Here is a 21,308-nt window from a genome sequence, read left to right as displayed (position 1 = left end):
AAGATTTCTACTAGGCTGGGAAAAATTAGGCTACTCAAAAGTTCATCACTACCCCTAGATTGCTGCATATGGTCAGTGAGTTTTCTGGTTCTAACCATGCAGCTACTCTGGAGCTATCTACATTGGCAGAGGTGCTTAAAAATGGACCATATAGTGCCTGTGGACACAGGCAGATGTCATAGACAGCTACATTTGGGGAGCTGGTGTTTTCTGTTTCCTGCAGTCTATTCTATATCTTATGTCTCTGATTCAAACAGATGCTAACTTCCTGGGGATGACATCAAATTCACCTTTCCTGAAAAGTCAGGGAAAAAACCTATAGCCCCTAACAGTAAATGAAACTACGATAATCCTTGAAATGGGTCATGTGAAACATCTGGATTGTGACATGTTTGCAAATCATTTACACAATGCTGATAGAGCATTTCCCAACCTTATGCAGGTGGCTTCTCTGCCTCTGCTTTCCCTTCCCATTGCTTCCTTGCCCCATCCCTCTTACCATTCCCTTCAGCAGTTCCATCATCCCAGCCCTATTTCAAAATTGTTCCTTCTCTGCAACTTCTCTTCATCAGCGCCCTTCACTTCCCAGATTACGGTTGCTCAGTGGTTTTTTTTTTTGGTTGCTGTTTGCAGATATGTCCTCAAATCCTTGGTAGTGTCATATGCCAGTTTATTAGCAAGTGCTCAGCTTTGTGTCTCACCAGCTTTGTGCCTCAGAAGGGCTGGTTTCTAATAGATCTGAAATTCAGCCCAAACACCTGTTTTAAATCTGAAGCTGCTTCTGATTAATAGTGCCCCCAACTCACACATCTCCTAATTGTGTGCAGTAGTGTGAAGCGTGGAGGAAGGGCATGGATGCCACCAGCACTGGGAACACCAAAGCACCCGGGTGGATTGCAGGCATTACAGTGTGGCAGGCATCCCCCTGCGTAGAAATGACACTGTTGCAAGAAAGTTATATACATAATAAATTACAGAGGTCACGCTGAGGCAGGGTTTCCAGCCCTGCACAGTACACATGGGAAGAAACAGCCCTGTCAGCTTGTTTGTCCTTCCAGGATAGCTGGATGCCAGTGAAATAGTGACAATTTTGGGCAGCTTGTGAATGCAAGATACAGCATTTTCACAAGAACTGGATCCAGATTAGGGAAGCACTTTTCACAAGAGAAAAGAATGTTGTTTAGGTTTGCTGCTTCACTAAATATAGGACTCCTATCTGCATTAGTTTCTCTTCAGATATGTGCTCCTTTCACTCTCAAGCACACCCAGGCACACAAACAAAAACAAATGAGTTATAAACTAATCAAACTTGTTTTCTTCAGGTTGGAAAGGAAAAGAGATAATATTTTGATTTCAATTTCCAAATCTTTGGGAGGTGCTCAGATATTATCTATCATAGTGCTTCAAGCTCCTCACTGCAATGGTATTAAGTGGCTCCCAAGCAATTAAAAAGCAACAATTACCAAAATATGTTTCCCCATCACTTCTCTTTCCAATTTCTGCTTATGAACAAACTTAACAAGACTTTTTAACAGTGGAGTAAAACTGTGAGGTGTCTGTGAGCACAAAGAGCCATAAAAAAGGGCAAAATTTATTTTTGGTTTTGGACCTCTAAGAACAAGGTCACTTTTTGTTCCCTTAGGAATGAAATATTTTGTCCAAATCTGATCTCAGTAACTCCTAGAGTCACAAGCTTCCTCTGTTTGGATGGTTTCACTGTGCCTGGAGAAAGCAGTGGGCATCATCAGAGAAGAACCGATGGAGTCTAATTTATTTAGGCCAGTTCCATGGAATCTCTCCAAACAGCAACTTGGAGTGTTGAAATGCAGCTCCTAGCTCAAGTTAGCATAAAAAATACCAGCAGCATCAAAACTGTTTATATCTCTGATATACAGTATAATCTAGAAACAATATAAAAAGATGATCACAGCAGTGTGTGTTGCTGTATCAGTAGCCTATAGCAGCCTCTCTGTTCTCATGGTTGGCAGCTTTATGCTAAAGCTGCCTTATGTCACAGTCTGCTGCTGTCAGTGATTTATTTCCCCAGCATGGATACTTGGGACTCCAAAAGCACTTCAGAAGGAGCCAAGGCATACAAATACAACAGTATCTTCAAAGAGCTTAGCATTATGAGGAAAGTAAGTTCTACATGTGCAAGCACTCTTTACACACACACACATAAATGGCATCATTTGGGTTCAGCTTTCACCAGATGTCCTTCCTCTGACACCAATATTCCTTACACATTATAAAGAGATAATCCTACTTATACATCCTGTCAAGCAGACAGAGCTGAGTATCATTTGTATACTCTTGCTCTTTAAGTTGCCCAATAAATATTTCAGTGGCTTCATGGATGAGGGACGGTTACAAGACAACTCCTCAGGAGGCACTTCTGGGAGAGGAAAAACTTTTGTCTGTTGGAATCCTGTGGTTTTGCTGTATTATTCTCTGCAGTGTGTTTGGGAAGGAGGAGACGAGCCCTGTTGTAAAGAGCAATGGGAGTTGCAAAGAGGAGGGAGACAGCACTTTGGCAATGCACAGTGGGAGGGAAGGACTCCAAGCAGCTGCTCCTTGCTGTCTGCCATTGGGATACAGGTAACTAGGTGTACAGATGTGGATACCAGGCCTGGAGAAGGCACCTGAAGGAACAGCTGGCCAACTTTTATGGACAGAAACCCAGAAACTTTGTACAAGATGCGAGGCTGCCAAGGACGGAGCCACCAACTGAGTCCAAGGGCCCCGAGAAGCATCAGCTGACTGGCAGAACAGTGGGAGGCTGATCACGAAAGACCTGAGAACCACCGATGTTTCTATGCTGCCCGTGATGTACATTCGATACACTTTTGGCAAGCTTTCAAATCTGAGTAACTCGGAGGAGAAGCCTGATCTCAGCGCACAGCCAGCTCTGAACCCAGAGTTTTGCTTTCCCCTTTACGCTTTCCCTCGCCTAAGGTGACACCGAAGGAGTTTCCACAAAAACTTTGCAGGCTGAGAAATACGACATTACTTCCTTCGGGGATGGAAACACCCTGCAGTCGCTCCACCAAAACTTTACCCTGTGCTGAATCCAAGCAGGGGCCCATCGACCCGCTCTGAGGGCAGGGATGCCAGAGAGAGGGGACGGCGGAGGGAGGGGATGAGATGCTGGAGGGAGGGGATATCGGAGGGAGGAGATGGCGGAGGGAGGGGATGAGATGCCGGAGGGAGATGAGGTGCCGAAGAGAAGGGATGGCGGAGGGAGGGGATGAGATGCCGAAGGGAAGGGATGCCGGAGGGAGGGGATGAGATGCCGGAGGGAGGGGATGCTGGAGGGAGGGGATGAGATGCCGGAGGGAGGGGATGAGATGCCGGAGGGGGGGATGCCAGAGGGAGGGGATGAGATGCCGGAGGGAGGGGATGAGATGCCGGAGGGCAGGGATGCCGGAGGGAGGGATCCCATCCGGCCCCGGCCAGCGATCCCGCCTCGCACGCTCAGCGCTGGGGGGGGGCGGGGCTTCGTGTGGTCACGTGACGCGGGAGAGGCCCGGCAAGGCCCGAGGAGGAGCTCGGCCGCCGCCATTTTCCTGCGGCGCTCAGAGCGTGTCCCTGTCCCCGGCCGGGCAGGCGCGCAGGGGGAGGGGACGGCGGCCGGGGAGGGGGGCGGGAGGAGGAGGAGGAGGAGGGGTCCCTGCTCGGGTGACAGGTCCGTCCCTGAGGGCGGAGCGGGGGCCGCCTGCGGCACGGCGGGGTGAGGAGCCCGCGCAGCGCCATCCTCCCGGCGACTCCTCCCGTCCCGGCCCCTGAGGAGGCAGCGGAGCCGCGCTCGGGTCCAGCGCCGCCAGCGAGCCCGCCATGTCCGGCCAAAGCCTCACCGACCGCATCACGGCGGCGCAGCACAGCGTGACCGGCTCGGCCGTCTCCAAGACCGTGTGCAAGGCCACGACCCACGAGGTCATGGGCCCCAAGAAGAAGCACCTGGACTGTGAGTACCGGGCGGGGACGGCGGCCCGAGGGCTTTCCCTGCGCGTCCCGCCGAGAGCGGCATTGCCCGGCCTGTCCCGGGTCCCGCCGCGGCGCTCCCGCCCTTCCCACCCTCCTCGTGGGGACCGGGAGCCTCCCGAGGCGGAGGAAGGAGCTCGGTGTTCCAGCGCAGGGCTTTTCCCGGAGCGCGGGTGGGCACGGCCGGGGACGTGGCGATGGAGAGCTTGGGAGAGGCTGTTCAGTGTATCTGCTCTCCAGAAAGGGCCTTGCCGGCTCTTCTTATGCACAGGGCCCTGGCCAGTTTGAGCTTCTGAAGGGTAGGACTTGCCCCGTACCCCTTCCCTGGGGAGTAAGAACCACGGAGGCCACGCAGAGGAATGGGCTGCAATTTCCTTACTGTTGATCTTATTTGTGTCTTGCTGGGGACAGCACTCCCCCATTCTCAGGAGGAGGTGCAGGAGTTTCAGGAAGGAATAGCTCATCAGTGATCTTAATTCTTTTCCAGGTAGTCAACTAGAAAAAAAAAAAGAAATCCTCCTCTATCAATCATACAACCCTTCCACGTAGGAAAATACGTGAAATGAGTTCTTGAGGGGCAAATCTCTCACCGTAAGGACGTTCTTAGTCTTCTTTCTAGTCTGTCTCATTCACTTGGGAAGATGGGTCTAAGCGGACTTCTTTAGAACTCCAGAACCTGAGCTTAACATCTCATACAGGGATGGGCCATTTTTCAGCTTGTATTGAAAACAGATCAAAGGTGGGAAGGCCTAAAACGTTTTCTATCAGCTCCAATCCACCCAGATAATTACGGAGAGTGATGAGCACCAAAGTTCACATTAGTGTGTCTCCCACTAAGCTGTAAGGTCACAGAACTGAGGAAGTTCTTGGCTTGAATACCTGATTATCTTGCATCTATTTATTCTAGGCCTTCTAAGGACAACCCTCCACCCTTTCACTTCACCCAATATATAACAAAAGATACTGGAGAGAGGTGTGTCTGTGCCTTCTATATGTGTGTCTTCTCCTTTCCTCCCACCCACATCTGTGAGAAGGGTTGAGTCTTCATGCATCTTGAATTTGTGCCTTCTGAATTGCTCTGTAACCAAATGAGAAGACCAGATGACAGTACTAGGATTATTTATGCTGTAGTTCTTTCTTCTTTCCACCAAAACATGTCTGTATTAAAGGTTTAAGAAAATCTTGTTCTGCAAGTGCCAGAATGGGATGTGATAAATTTTTTTAGGGTAGCCCTAGAACAGCTGCCTCTGTTTAATTCTGGTATTCCCTCATCCTTTTCATCTCTTGCCTGAAGATGATAGTAACTGAGTGGCTTTGTTGCTTTTGGTCAGCCAAGGGTGTCAGAACACTGAGGAAATCTTTGGGCTTTAAGTAACGTGCCCTCAGGTAGAGAAAAGACCTTGTCATATGGCATATGAATGAAATCAACATGTTCCTGGATTTCACACAGCAGAAGTGGGACTTTCTGGAAAGCAAACTTTGTCAGGCTTAGCCTGTAGTAGTGCTTATAGTACCAGCTTCAGTAATAAGACATTTAGGTGCTGAGTTATTTAGTGGTATAAGCTTTATGAAAAAGAACATCAGTCTGGCCAGAGACTGCTCTGCACATTGGGGGGTGAATGTGTAAAGAGTGTGGTGTTCTGGGCAGAGCTTCTGGGGGACAGCCCTGTTGAGACCTCCAGGGTGCCTGGACTTCTTTAGAAAGCTGTCTCTTAGTTGCTGGATGAGAGGATCATTTCTGTGTCCTTTTCCCACTCTAGATTGTCACAAGTTTTAATTTCTGCCTCTCTCTGAGAATTCTTTTATCAGAGCAAATAAATCTTTTTTTTAATTAGTTTTACTACTAATCCCTTTTTTACAGCTTTTAAAATAGATCATGGTTAGATAAGTTTTGTGTGCTGCCCCTAATAGTTTGTTAGGAGTGTCTGTTCCTGGCATCAGGAAATGACACATGGTCTTGTATTTTGAACATTTTCTTTGTTCATACCCTTTATGGTTATATGTTTAAAAATAAATATTTTTTCCCAAGCTGTGACTCAGGCCCCACCTCTGAATTATTTGTACATATCTTCCCTTTTACAACAAACAGTTTAACTGGGTAAGTCCTGTGAACTGACATCTCATCATGAATGACAATCAGTATACCAATCTTCATAGGCAGCATGCTGCTTGAATATTTTTTCTGATTATTGTTTATTGTTTATAAAGGTAAAATTTACTTTGTTGTAGGTTATATCCTGGGTGAGTGGATAAGCTGAGTTTTCCCGTACTGTCCTGTAATGAAGTCTTAGTTTTGTAGCGTTTTCTGTGACCATGACATACATCCTTGTTAATGTGGTGTCTGTATTGTACAGATCGCAAGATCTCTGACTGTCTTGTTACTGAAATTCTTCCTTCATTAAGCTTGAACTGTCACAAACACTTTTGAGCAGCTCAGCCTCCTGTTAACTCATATAAATGGGGAGAAGTCCAGCAGGGGTACTCACGCTCATGATTATTCTTGCCTTTATTTATCTTGCTCTTCACTGTGCATGGAGATCCAAAACTGAAGTGCTTCCTATCCTAGGTGTGCATATTTTCTCTGTACTTCCCTCAGTGACAGTTATCTTAATAATCAACAAAGGTAAAAAGAAGACATTCTTTTCTTAGCCCATAATGATTAAAATGTAACCCACTTCAAAGAATGCTCTTTCTCTCCCATTTCAAAGCTTAGTTGCTTTTTTGGTTTGAGGGAAAAAGAATTCCAATTTAAAAGTGGACACGGCTTATGATAGGTAGAAACATCATCTTGAGTTTGTGTACTTGAACTCACAACATTTTTTTTCTCCTGTTTTGAAGGTCCACAGCTGGAATAAGGATTCTGTTTGGTAATCTAGGTGCTGCTTTTGTAATGACACATTACTTGTTTTACAGAAATCAGGCAGGTTCAATGATCTCGGAAGCTGCAAAGGATAGTTCATGAAATTTATTTTATGGAAAATGCACTTTCAGTAGGACTTTGTTCTAGTTTTCACACCTCTCTGAGCCGCGAGAGCTCTAAACTGGTTTGTGGGTTTAACTTGCATACTGAGATTTATACAACCCTTTCTTTTAAGTCAGATTTTTGTTGCCATGTTGAGTGCTGTAGAGGGATGCTAATAAATGCTTTAGTTTGTTTGAATATAAATGGTGCTGGAAAACTTGTTACTGAGTATCTTCTGTCATTTTTTATGTGATTCTGATGGGGAGGTGTGCTTGTGTGTGTGTGTGTGTGTGGTGGGTAATTAATATGAGGAATACCTGAAGATACAGGGTTCTTGCAAAGTAGGAGATTTCACTGGGTTGGTTCAGTGAAACCGCTGTAGCAGTGAGAGCTCAGCAGCATAAAACTGTCTGTGACATGTACATTTTGTGGAGCACACTTAAAACTGCTTTGTTGTGATACACATTTAGGGTTGGGTTCTTGAATGACTATGGTGTAGTAACCCTGTGTGCTTGTAGCTGATGGAGTAGTACTCTTTAAAGGAGAATGTGGATAGATGGCTTGGAAGGAAGTTGTGATGCTGTAATTATCTATTCTTAACAGGAAATCTCTATAATTATGCCAGAGTGTAACTTCCTTGACTTCTTATTGTGAAGGAAAATGTGTATTTTTAAGGAAGAAAGTAAACCAGAACCCTACCCTGTCTTGGGTGGATGTCTGCAAGAAGCTGTGTAAGTGAAAGTAAACTGCAGGGAGCTCGTTGGGAACTTATTTCCCAAGTCCCCAATGTCACCTGTTTTCATTCTGTCTAGAGGCTGTTACTAGCACAGATAAAGTCCAGCTAAAGACTTGCTTCATGTCTGTGCTGGGCACAGGTTCTGTTTCAAAATGAGATGGTACCAAGAGGGTGACTTGAGGGACAAAGATCATTGCTTTTTCCTGTTTCACCCAAGAATCACAGAATCGATTGGGTTGGAAAAGATCTTCGAGATCATCAGGTCCAACCCTTGGTCCAACTCCAGTCCATTTACCAGATCATGGCACTCAGCGCCACGTCCAATCTCAGTTTAAAAACCTCCAGGGATGGTGAATCCACCCCCTCTCTGGGCAACCCATTCCAATGCCTGATTACTCTCTCTGGAAAGAATTTTTTTCTGATCTCCAACTTAAATTTCCCCTAGCAGAGCTTGAGCCTGTGCCCCCTTGTCCTATTGCTGAGTGCCTGGGAGAAGAGACCAACCCCCACCTGGCTAGAACTTCCCTTCAGGTAGTTCTAGACAGTGATGAGGTCACCTCTGAGCCTCCTCTTCTCCAGGCTAAACAACCCCAGCTCCCTCAGCCTCTCCCCACAGGACTTGTGCTCCAGTCCCTTCAGCAGCCTTGTTGCTCTTCTCTGGACTCGCTCCAGCACCTCAATATCCTTTCTGAACTGAGGGGCCCAGAACTGAACACAATACTCAAGGTGTGGCCTCACCAATGCAGAGTACAGGGGAAGGATCACTGTCCTGGTCCTGCTGGTCACGCTATTTTTGATACAGGCCAGGATCCCATTGGCCTTCTTGGTCACCTGGGCACACTGTTGGCTCATGTTGAGCTTCCTGTCAATCAGTACCCCCAGGTCCCTTTCTGCCTGTCTGCTTTCCAGCCACTCTGCCAGAGAAATCAGTAGAAAAGCTGGGAAAACGAGCATTGTAAGTGTTCTCTTGCCTTTACATGCTGGTGTAACTGGGTTGTTTCAGTGATGTGAATTAACTTCTGGTTTCTGTGGATACTTCTCTGTTCTCCAGTAGAAACATATGATCCATGTTCCTTTTATGGTATTGTAGTACTGCAAGAAATTCATATTTTGTCTCTGGTTTTGGCAGAGTTACCTGAAGTTTCTTGTGACTTTGCTTCCCATTTTATAGTTGACTTAAATTTCTGGAGGCAATCCATTGTTATTTTTGCTTAGAAATGTTCTGTGTAACTGTAATTATTTCAAATACAGATAATTGCATTATTACAACTTTCTTTTGAAGTATTCATTTTTCTCTGTGAGTTCTTCCATGATTCCTTCATCATTTCTTCTTTAGCCAACTTTTTCTTTCTTTTTACTAGAATTCCTTTGGAATATTTGTTTGTGCCTTTTAGTAAAGTATGAGATCTATCATACTCCTCCTCTAGGCTGCCAGAGGGCCAATTTTCTACCACAGCTGCTCATTTGCAGAAAGAATAGCCATTTAGTTGTGCAGCTGTTGTTCTATTTTACTTAGCCTGAAGCAGAATTCTCCTTTGGATGAAGTCAGAGACAGGAGCTAAGGAGGAGAAGCTGCAGGACACCTGCACTCAGCTTACTGTGAATCTCCCTGCTGCCATTAGTTCCCATCAGCTGAGACTGCACACAGGTCTCATGTAACTTAGGGCTACAGTTCTAGTTGTGATTTCTTTTTGATTTTTATTTTTTTAATGATGCAGTCATCTCTTGCATCCTCTAAAAGCGATGTTTGGGAGAGGCATTCCTTTGCTGTTCAGCCTGTGACCTAATGATCTATTTCAGTCTTCAGTTTCTAATCCTGAAATCAGTTCTTGATTTGTAGATGTGGAAGTTTTAAGTTGTTCCTAATGACTTGGCTCACACAGTAACTCTCGTTTGCATAATAATACAAAAGAGATGACTTACCCAACATGGAATTTAAAGCTTCCCGTTTTTGCTTTGCGTATGTTGCATTATGTAAAGTACATGATCTATTGATGATAGTAGAATTCTGGGAAAGTTCACTTATGAAATGTTCCTGGCACCTTGCTCTCCCTGGAAAATGCAACTCTTTTCTGAAGGAGAGACACCTTTTGTATTCGAAAGCTTAGTTTTTTAAATGGTCTTCTTAAATATAAAATTTTCAATACCTTTAAATATTTTCACTCTAAACATCTCAAACATCAATTAATGGTTTAAAAATAGCACATTGACTTACTGCTGGTAGGGTGTATGCACTATTATTTTCCATAAACTCTGAAGTAGCTGTTCCTCAAGCATGTTAGAAGAAATCAGGTAAGTATTATAAATTACTTGTTTATCAAGTCTTGAAGTCCTGCAGTGGGACAGTAATTAAACATTTCCAGATAGTTTGTAATACAAGTTTAAAGCAGTACTTTCAAGTTATGTGTTCTTACTTTTGAGTGTTTCAGCAAACTCTTCTGCTGCAAACTTTACTTTGTGTCAAAGAATTGGGTGGGGGGTTTTGGGTGGGTTTAGCGTGTTGTTGGGTTTAGTTTGTTTTGCGGGGCGGGTTGTTTTGTTGTTGTTTTGTTTTAGGGGGTTTTTTTTTGTGTCCATGAGTATGTGAATTTCACCATTTAGATTTCCTGATGGTTGAGGTCTTAACTCTGGAAGGAATTGTAATTTGGAGCTTAATGTTATCTTGCCAAGGCTTAGGTGGGAGATCGTGTCTGCGCCCGATTAGAAGTAACCAGGAAGTAAATGGCAGAAAAGTATGTAATCAAGTGGAAAGAAGCTTTTGTTAGTATAAAATTGTTGGGTTTGATGTTTTCCTTGCTCTTGTAGCAGTTTTCACCATTATGAAACATGATCATGAGGGGACAGGGTTACTCTTAGTAATTCTGTGTCCTTCTAAACTCAAAGGAAGAAGAAACACTGTTGAGGTTGTATTTCACCCCTAGGTTTAGATCAGAGCGTTATTAATTAGCTGGTAGTTATTAAACATAAAAATAATATTAGTAAGTTCAGTGCTAATATGTGGTGCTCTTGAGTCTACTAATGGTAAATCCAAGTTATGAGTAATATATGACAAATCGGGTATTGGGATTTGAGAAATTAGGGAACTAAGCTGTATTTAACTGTGTGAGAATAACTTAATCAAGTTAAGCATTTCATACAGATTTAGCAAAGGCACTGGATTTTCTGGTTGTGACTAAACGTCTCCTGTGCCATTTTGCTAAAGGAGCTTTATTAAAGTAATGCTTATCTGGATCATTTGCAATGTTATACAAGACTAAATTAGGCTTTTCTAAGTTTTACTTCTTAACAGAATGTGTAAAATAATAAAAGCTACACCAAATTTGACTTGGGCTTAGAAATTCGTAGAATGAAGCATAAGAGAATTTACTGGAGTGAACAAGGGTGGCATAAAGAGAAATCCTTAGATTTTAATTCCTGTCATGACATAAGTAGTCTAAAATAAATTGAAAAACCCTAAAATGTAGATTTTGTACTCATTCTGAGTTCCTCTATATAATTTCTTTCAGACCTATGTTAATTTACTGAAGAGAGGTTTTCCACATCAACCCCTTTTTCCTTTTCTCCTGAAAAGCACTTCTGAAATCTTCACTTAATGTCCTTTATCACTTTTCCTCCCGAGCCAGCAGTCCTTCAGTCACAACATTCGTGCGCTCCAGCAGTGGTGCTGTTTTGGGAGAAGGGATTGTTTTGCTGATGTGGGAAGTGAGGAGTTTGCATGGGTTCAAATTGCTCTGGTATTTCACATATTTACTCTAAATATGGTACTTGCAGTAGCTCAGCTGTTCACTTGCTGGCTCTGTGTTATGGCATCGGAGAATGGACTGGTTTGGAAAAGACCTCCGAGATCATCAAGTCCAACCCTTGGTCCAACTCCAATCCGTTTACCAGATCATGGCACTCAGTGAGCGCCACGTCCAATCTCAGTTTAAAAACCTCCAGGGATGGTGAATCCACCACCTCTCTGGGCAGGCCATTCCGATGCCTGACCACTCCCTCTGGAAAGAATTTTTTCTGATCTCCAACTTAAATTTCCCCTGGCAGAGCTTGAGCCCGTGCCCCCTTGTCCTATTGCTGAGTGCCTGGGAGAAGAGACCAACCCGCACCTGGCTAGAACTTCCCTTCAGGTAGTTCTAGACAGTGATGAGGTCACCTCTGAGCCTCCTCTTCTCCAGGCTAAACACTCCCAGCTCCCTCAGCCTCTCCCCCCCACACAACTTGTGCTCAGGAAAGTGTCTGTAGTGTTTGTAACCTTTGTTGATTTTTTGAATAGTTAATACAATTTAAAGCACAAATTGTGAATCCTTAATACACTGTTTCCTAGCAAAATATTTAGTTATAAAAAAATTTCCCTGGTTATAACTTGTAAAAAAGGATATTCTTTTATCCATTTGAAGAAAGATGTTGAGGTTCATACCATTCCTTAGTTACTTTGTTCAAAAATGCCCCAAGCTCCTACAAACTCAAACCTGCCCATTGGTATTCATCTGCATGGCATAAGTTTCCAAAGCTGCAATAGTAAACTGGTTTTCCAGACCTAGAGTAGGTAAAATAGAAAGTTTTAAACTAAACTCAGGCTACAAACAGAACTAAATGTCTTTTAAATACTTATTTTTAATAATAAAATTCTTTGCCTTTAATGTGGCAATAAGTTCACTCAGACCAGCTCTGGTTGTCTGCAGCTTCTCACTCTGGTTGCCAGGGGAGAAGAGTTGAGTGTCTTGGCTATCAGGAAGTAGAAGCAGGTATCTTCATGTTCCTTGGCATTCTTAAGGGCCACTTTGAATTTGGTTTGCTCTTGATTGTTTGGGTTCTTTGGGTGGATACTGAGCTGTAAAATGACATGGCAGTATTTCTGTACCCGTCTTCTGCTGTTCAAGCCTGGGCTTTTTGTACTGGGTTTAATTTTGTTGGGTAGCCTGTCCCTCTCTTCCTGTATGTTCAGAAATCACATTGTCATTTCACCTCCATTTGTTTGTAGTTGCACTGGGTTTATTTGGTTATCTCTGCTCTTCCTGACAGATGGGTCGATATTTATTGGGAAATGGGGTCACACTTGAATTTGATGTATCCCCTTTCCCTCCCTTCTTGCCCAGTATTACCATAATAGTTTCAGCCATCATTGCAACCTGTTTGAAACTTTGACTTCCTGATCCACAACTCTGTTTATTCTGAATCTGATGTTGTTTTTTATGTGAAGTGTTAAAAGTTGTTTAAATTACGGTGCCGGTTAAGCCTCCATACAGAGAATGGTGTATTTTGATCAGGTTTGATTCTGTCCGTTTTTGTTTGCCAAAAACCACTGGTGTTCATAATTCTCTTATGAAGAGATTAAAAATAACATTCATTAAAAATTAGTCTGTTAGGAATCTCTACTTGACTGTGTTTGCAGCCACATACAGCTGTAGTTCACAAAGCAGCTTTTTGTATGTGGACTGGTGTAAAGCTGAATTCATTGAGTCTTGCTGACTCATGAAATGCCTTCATTCTTCTGTCTTATAAGGGACACTTAAGGTTAATATTTACATAAATGGCTATGTCAGTTTGTGAGTTTCAAGGGTCAAATACAGGTGTTTTACTTGCAAATATTTTTTATTCATTCATGAACCACAACTGAAAAAACTTTGCGAACGCAGATTTGGGCAGGGCTCTCCCCACGTGCCCTTCCAGCCTGTGCAGTGGATTTTTTAAGGTGAGGCACAGCGTGCGCAGAACTGGCCCCACCGTTTCAGTCCTGAGGTCCATTTGCCACGGCCGAGTGACCTTGGACAGTGACAGGGAAGTCCTCGGGACTGTCACAGCACCCAGTACTAACCGGGGCTGACCCTGCTGAGCATCCGAGATGTGACGGGATGGGATGGCAGAGAGGCATTGAACTGCCAGGGGACGGTCCCACTGAGACTCACACTCAGGGCCTTGGGATTCAGAGTCCAGAGTGCTCTCCTTTACACCACAGGACCGCCCCTGATAAGGATATGCAAAGCATAGTAAGCTGCCACATTTCCTCAGGTGTGGAATAGAAAAGCTCGGGATGCAGAACTCCTGTCTGTAAACTATTTGACTCACAGGGACTGGCACACTCTGTTGGCCTCTGAGGAAAAATGGTGGTCTGGAGACAGTTTTAGGTTCTTGATAGTCAGTAAGAAGCAAGCCCAAGCTTTCTTCCAGAACTGTTCAGCTGAAATGCTTTGGCACAATAGTATCATCATTAAGCCTATCAAATGTAATTAAAGCTAAAACATAAATTAAAGTAACCTGCTCGGAAATTGACTTGCATTAAAAATCTGGCATATGTGATCTTTGTTTCAGTGCTGAATTTGGTATAGAATTGAATGGAAGTCCAAACAAGGTTTAGTGTTAGTTCTCAAATAGTAGGGCACAGCACAGTTAGTTTAACCTCTGGTGCTTGGGATTTTGTTGTTATGAATTTGAAGCTGATGCATTTCCAGGGGCTGATTTTATCTTTTGTTTTGTTGGGGTTTTTTTTTGCTTTTTGTTTACACACAGTTTTTGAGGAGACTTTCTTTGTATTTAATGATTTGTCAGTAAAATACAGTGCATTGGCGGAGATGCTTTTGTCCTTATTTTGAGCTGTTAATGAGGAGTCTTAGTAGTCAGGAATGTGGTCAGCCTCTTGGATATAAGTCAGGCTGACACAAGATGTCTCGACATCCAGTTTTACTATAGCGCCATATTCTTTTTAGCTTTCTGAGGTTTTAACCAGTGAACAAATGTTACTTTGAAGCAAATGAAATAACTATTTTTTGTATTTTTCTAGCTTTTGTTCTGAAACCGTTTCGTTTTAAGGGTAGAATCTGGCTGAAGGTACTTCCCTCTTTACTCAGGACCAAAAAGCAGACGTTATTTACTTCTGCTCTTGGCTTTAGTTTATCTTAGAGGTTGTTTGTGATAGGGACATGTCTTTGTGCATGGTAAATAGAGAAATTCCTCTCTGAAGGCTGTGGATACTGAGAAGTTCTTTCTGCGTACAATTTCCCTTACCCATCTAGTTTCAAACTTCGGAGTTTGAAACTCCATGTTTGCTCTGAAATGTTGAAACTTGGTGGTCTCTAATTAAGTGCTCGGGAACAGTCTCTAAAACTGGGGGATGAAGGAAAGAGCTGGTTTGGATTTATGAAGCTCAGACACAACAGCAGTGCTGTAAGAGGATGGGTTCCCCTTTGTAAGATCCTTGGCTTTATCTGCTGAAAGTCAGTAATGGTTAGTGTGTGGTTCTGGAAGAATTCAGCTTTGTTCTCACTCTCTCTGTTAAACGACTATCATTCCTGCTCCATCCTAACCTCTAGCCTAGTTAGTATATTTTAAAATTTTTACTCTGAGCAACTTTGGTGTGGGCTGTGAGGGATAGTTTTGTTGTGCTGTTGTAAAAAGGTGCTATTCAAATGTGCATTGAAGATGTACTTGGGATGAGTTTTGTTTGGTCAGAAAGCTCCAAATATCTCATGGGAGATATTAGTCTTAGTTGAAAAAGGAAGTAAAGCTAAATTAGGCAGGCATTTCCAACATTTCTATTAATAGAATGGAAGAATTTAGCTGTACTTTTGCTTGACTGCCTCCCTTCATGGGAGAGCTGCACACTGGCAGTACATGAGTGTCAGCTGAAACAGTTTTCTGGAGATAGTTGTGTTTTGATGGGGTAGAGAGGTAATTTTTTCTGAGCTCTGGTGCTCTGCTTTATCCAGTTTTTAACAGTCATGTCAAAATCTGAGCCTGTATTAGCCAAAAGAAAAGGTATGAGAGTGGCTGCCAGTGACAAATCTCCTTTAATGAGTTCACCTACTGAAAGGGCAGAAAGTGGAATAGATGATATGGAACTGATAGAGCTTATATTAAAATGGCTGTAAGAAATGCTCTAAATCCATGTGTCTTGAACTCTTCCAGTTGCTTAAGAAATTATAGTTTAGAAAGTAGTGACACTTTTTTAACCAAAATGACTAGATTTTGTGCATCACCAAATATGTTGGCATGGAAAAAGCAGATTTGTGTTTTCTGCTATGCTTCTTTCTCCGTTTCCCAATGGGAAAATTGAAGGTTAATCCCACTTAGGAGTAGACAGAAGTTGTCTGAAAATGTCTGGTGTGCAGACTATTACTTTGATTTTTCACTATAGAGGAAGGTAAATCTCAGACACATTCTGCAAAAGTGTTTTATATGACACCAGGGAGTACAACCCTTGGCCTATTTGATCTCTGAGATACTAACTCAAGTACCTGACTGTGTAAACCTGGGCTGTTCTCTGTGTTTTTCTGCCAGTCACTTTGTGGGAGAAGGTTGGTGTTTGAATGATAAATATTCAAAGTTTGAGGATTTGCTGCTTTGCATATTTAGATAATGTGTCAAGACTTTTTCTTTTCTGTAAGAAAATGCATTGTATGATAAAATGGGCAAATAATTTAAATTGCATTCCTCCTTAGTGTGTCACTTGAGATTTGGTAAGGAAATGTTCACAGCAACCTTTGGGCAAGTGTTTTTAGGTTACAGTCTTGAGGGTTACTACTTTGGGCTTGACCATCTTCTTTTATAGAAACAACAAGGAAAAAATCATCAGCAAAGCTCCTTTCTGAAATCTGTGTTTTGTTTTGTCACTCATTAGCAGCATGATTTTGTCTTTGCCTTATTTTCCTCTCTTTTCAGCTTTTTCCAGTTTTTTTGGGCTATTTATGTAACTGTTTATAAGCCTAAATCAGAACTCCAGTTTTCATTAAGACCTGTTAAGCTCTGTCTAGTCAGCTGTAACAATGAGTGAACATCTGACACTACACTGCTGTATGTATTTCCTGAGAGATCAATAGAAAAGTAAGATGCACAGATTATCCATACAAAATAGGAAATATTGCATAGCTGGATTGCAGCATGATGTGTGCCAAGTTCATTTGTAATAAGAATGTGGGCTAAGGCCTGTCATCTGAGGAGGTTTTCTTCAACAGATGATCATTGTGCTATTTATAAGGAAAGTGCTATCTTGTAATAAATAGTACTAATTAAAAAAACCTAAATAATTTGGACTTCCTTCTATTTCTTATGTACCATTTACAGTTAATTTATGTATTGGGCTTTTGATACGTCCTATATTAAAATGAACCCAAATTACTTAGTCATTTTTGCTTCTTTATGGTATTGGAAGAGCATGACGTAATAATCATGCCATTTTAGAATATGGCTTAAACTTCTTTGGTGTTAGGTGCAAAAGTTTCCCGGCTTTTTTTCCCTTTATCAGGTTAATTTTGCTACTCTGTGTAATTACACGGAAAGCAATTAAATGTGTAGTGTTGGTTTTTAACCAATATACTGGAGGGGCAAAAGCAGCTGTAGTAGGTGCTGTGGCCCTGTTACAATCTCTTGACAGTGCAGCTGTTCCATAGGACGGTCCCGTGGTGTAAAGGAGAGCACTCTGGACTCTGAATCCCAAGGCCCTGAGTGTGAGTCTCAGTGGGACTGTCCCCTGGCAGTTCAATGCCTCCCTGCCATCCCATCCCATCACATCTCGGATGCTCAGCAGGGTCAGCCCTGGTTAGTACCGGGTGCTGTGACAGTCCCGAGGACTTCCCTGTCACCGTCCAAGCTCGCTCGGCCATGGCAAATGGACCTCAGGACTGAAACGGTGGGGCCAGTTCTGCACACGCTGTGCCTCACCTAAAAAATCCACTGCGCAGGCCGGAAGGGCACGTGGGGAGAGCCCTGCCCAAATCTTCATTTGCCAAGTCTGGCCATATGCAGCTGTTTTGTACAACATACTGGTGTGAACTCTTAAAAAGAGGAAGCATATTTCTACAAAATTATGTCTGGGTTTTGGGGTGGTTTTTTTGCCAGTAGTTGACCAAGCAGCCCTTTACTATAGGTGAAGCTGTAGAAAGTGATATCTGCCAAGAAATGTGTCTCACTATGCATTTAAATGTTTTTATGGTTCAGTTGAATTTGTTGTCTTGTATAATTTCCGGTTTGCTGAGGATACCAGAACACTGAGTGTTTTGCAGGCCTTACACAGTCTGGCAGCTGCATAGTAGATGTGTTTTATCATGAGTGCTCTCCAGAAACTGGAAAAACTGATACAGAGGAGGTCTTAATCTGACCAGGAAACTTTGCTGCATGGAGGTGGATATACATATATCCATTGGCAGTTTCAGCACTAGTGGAGGTGGGCAAATACAGAAGCTTAACTCCTTTACTTATATATGTGTTTGCTGACAATTCCCAAAGGCGTTCAGGAAAATGTTCTGCTCTTACTATGTTAGATTCTGTTCAGAAAGAAATCCTAATTTCCAAAGTCTTATTTTAAAATGGGAGAAAATAACAAATATTGCAACCAGTTTTTCTAGAACAAGTAAGACTTTTCAGCTACTGAAATGAGACAAGTATTGAAGTAGGAAAACCTCATATCAGATGGCTGGTTTTTTTTTCTTATCTTTGGTTTTGTCTATTAAACTGTCTAATTAAAGATGCAGCACCGCTGTTCAAAGGGAAAATAACGTGACTTACCATGAGTGTGATGAGTTCTAAAATACAAAGGTCTTGAGAATTTTTTGGCTTGAGAATCTGTTCAGTGAGCTGTGGTGGCAAGGAGATCAGGCTGGCATTAATGCTAGATGGTTTCACCTTCACCATGCTGTAGAGTGATGGTACATCGCTACTACAGACTTACTTTCTGGTGCATCTTTTGGAATGAAGGGATGCAGAAACTAAACACCTAACCAACACCCACATTACACTTGTGAGAATGCTTTGTACATTTAGAAGATACATGTATTTAGATTTAGAAACTGTGCCAGAAGTGTGAACTGACAAAATGTGCGGTGCTTTAAGTTGGACGTGTTTTCTCTGCTCTTCTGTAATGCACGATTAAGGAAGTCACAGATGTTGGAAGGTGGCACGGGCTGAGAGAGGTGGAATTGTTCAGCATGGAGATGAGAAGGCTTTGGGAAGACCTGGTTGTAGCATTCTAGTATGTGGAGGGGTTTTATAAAAAGAGGGGAAAGGGACATTTTGTACAGGCAGATACTGACAGGCAAGGGGGAATGGCTTTAAACTAACGGAGGGCAGGTATAGATTGGATATGGAGAAGAAACTCTCTCCTCAGAGGATGGTGATGGACTGGAACAAGTTGCCCAGAGAGGTTGTGGATGCCCTATCCCTTCAAATGTTCAAAGCCAGGTTTGATGGGGCTTTGAGCAGCCTGATCATGACTGGCACCCCTGCCCATTACAGGGGTGTCAGAACTAGATGATCTTTAAGGTGCCTTCCAACTTAAATCATTTAATGATTCTATTAGAGGTACTTTGGCTCTCTGGGTATACTTTTTAACAGATAGGATCTGAATGCCACATTAGCAAGGTGAGCTCAAGGCTCCCCTTGAAAAGGTGAAGGGAAGTTCTAGCCAGGTGGGGATTGGTCTTTTCTCCCAGGCACTCAGCAACAGGACAAGGGGGCACGGGCTCAAGCTCTGCCAGGGGAAATTGAAGTTGGAGAACAGAAAAAATTCTTTCCAGAGTGGTCAGGCATTGGAATGGCCTGCTCAGAGAGGTGGTGGATTCCCCATCCCTGGAGGTTTTTAAGGTGAGATTGGACGTGGCACTGAGTGCCATGATCTGGTAAATGGACTGGAGTTGGACCAAGAGTTGGACTTGATCTTGGAGGTCTTTTCCAACCCAATCAATTCTATGATTCTTAGAGGTAGAAATCATTTTGCAGCAAAACTACAGCAGAGTTGTGCTTATTGAGGATTTTTTGTTCCGTGGTATCTGCTGTTAACAAAATGGTTTCTTTGTTATAGTATGCTGGGCTACAATAGTGTCACTCTATCACTGTGAGCAAGCTGCTGGGAAGGGGCATTTTTAGTACTTTGCCTGAGTCCAGGAGGTCCAGAGCGATCTGCAAGGATTGAGTGCCTACTATTGGTAGTACAACAGCGTGTACATGTGTTTCACAAGTCTTTCTTAAAACACACCTCCCTTAGCACAACTTGTTTTTTATTGTGTGGAGGTGTAATAGCTGTAGAGTATTTACAGATAAAGTTCCTTTGGAGCAGAAGGAAAGGGCTTTAAGTGCGTACTATAAGAAAAAATTTACAACGTGCAAAGATGGCTGTCTTGGGCACTATTGCTGTCAGAGAGAAAGAGAGAGACCAGCATGGTAACATAGGATGAAGAGATCCAAGAGTTAATATCTTCAGCATCATGTTCTGACTGGGGCGGTCCTGTGGTGTAAAGGAGAGCACTCTGAACTCTGAATCCCAAGGACATGAGTTCGAGTCTCAGTGGGACCGTTCCCTGGCAGTTCAATGCCTCCCTGCCATCCCATCCCGTCACATCTCGGATGCTCAGCAGGGTCAGCCCCGGTCAGTACCAGGTGCTGTGACAGTCCCAAGGACTTCCCTGTCACTGTCCAAGCTCGCTCGGCCGTGGCAAATGGACCTCAGGACTGAAACGGTGGGGCCAGTTCTGTGCACGCTGTGCCTCACCTTAAAAAATCCTCTGTGCAGGCTGGAAGGGCACGTGGGGAGAGCCCTGCCCAAATCTGTGTTCACAAGCCTGGCCATACATACATACATACAGACTGACTGACTGTTCAGTTATCTATAAACTGTGTTATATGCCTTCTCTGTGCTTCTTAAGGTGAAATCATAGGATAAACTCTCATGCATGCAGACTGTTGGCTTGAAATTGCTTCGTGTTTTCAGTAGGAGATGAAAGCAGTGTTGAAGCTGTACAATTTTCAAAGTAATTAGTCTTCATCAAAGTAAAAATGTTGCACCTAATGCTTCCACCCATCCACTCTATAAGACTATTCACACTATAAATATTATTTTGCATGCTAAAATATTTATTATAATAATTAATACAGTAATTAATGTTATACTCTAATATATTAAATATTTATTTCAATACCAAAGCAATGGCTGTCATTCAGAATCAAAGCCTGCATGGTCACCTGTCCTAATGTATTCTTTGAACAGCTGTGCTCATCTGAACCCTTGAGATATGTACCTGCTTTCTGCTTCATCAGAACCTGAAACAGTGAATGCATCCTCGAGTTTGCAGTTGTGTGCTCTGAACATACTGACTTCATGTTGAACAAAGAGCAACTCATAATTTTACTCATGAATGCATTGAAATTACCATGTGATCAGTGAAAAATAAAATTGATTTCTCCCTGGTTTGAATAGGGCAGTGGATTAAACTCTCAGATTGAATGTACAGTTTATGCAAGAATTGTCATGTTGGTTGTCTGCAGACATTTTTCATCTTGTAATCAAGAATCATTTTTAGATTATGATTTATAAACTCATTATTAAGCATGTTTTTAAAGATAGGATCAAGGCTCTAGGTTTACAGATACTTTTCAGTGGCAATAATGTGCTAGTGTATGTGTGGAAGCTAATGCTTATTTTGGACTAGATTTCATGATAAAGGGCTTTAAAGGGTAGCGTAGGAATTGAATGTAGAGCAAAAGTGCTCATAAGTTTTCAAATGTCTTACATATTTCTCAGTATTGGGGAGCTGAAGCTGAAGTTAATCTGTTCTGTTTTGAGGAAGAACTTAAGAGTGGGTGGCAGCTGCAAAATTAATCTTTAGAAAGTTAACTTACATGTTTTTAGATAATTTTGTATTGAAGATT

General features: G+C 42.8%; 1 protein-coding gene across 4 annotated transcripts in view; it reads left to right on the top strand.

Annotated features, from left to right (window-relative positions):
- The first annotated feature begins 3,524 nt into the window (after positions 1 to 3,524).
- Positions 3,525 to 21,308, top strand: part of PICALM (phosphatidylinositol binding clathrin assembly protein) — a 72,922-nt gene continuing 55,138 nt past the window's right edge. For 2 of the 4 annotated variants that reach the window (XM_071556706.1, XM_071556697.1), the window contains exon 1: positions 3,527 to 3,964. In XM_071556706.1, coding sequence (XP_071412807.1) covers positions 3,835 to 3,964 — 130 coding nt within the window. In that variant the 5' untranslated portion in view covers positions 3,527 to 3,834. Of the gene's footprint in view, positions 3,965 to 21,308 lie in introns of all 4 variants that reach the window. The other 2 variants (XM_071556727.1, XM_071556717.1) reach the window with 2 other exon arrangements.

Source organism: Pithys albifrons, chromosome 1 (genome assembly GCF_047495875.1).
Source record: "Pithys albifrons albifrons isolate INPA30051 chromosome 1, PitAlb_v1, whole genome shotgun sequence".
NCBI lineage: Eukaryota > Metazoa > Chordata > Aves > Passeriformes > Thamnophilidae > Pithys > Pithys albifrons.
This window is presented reverse-complemented; position numbering and strand designations above follow the sequence as displayed.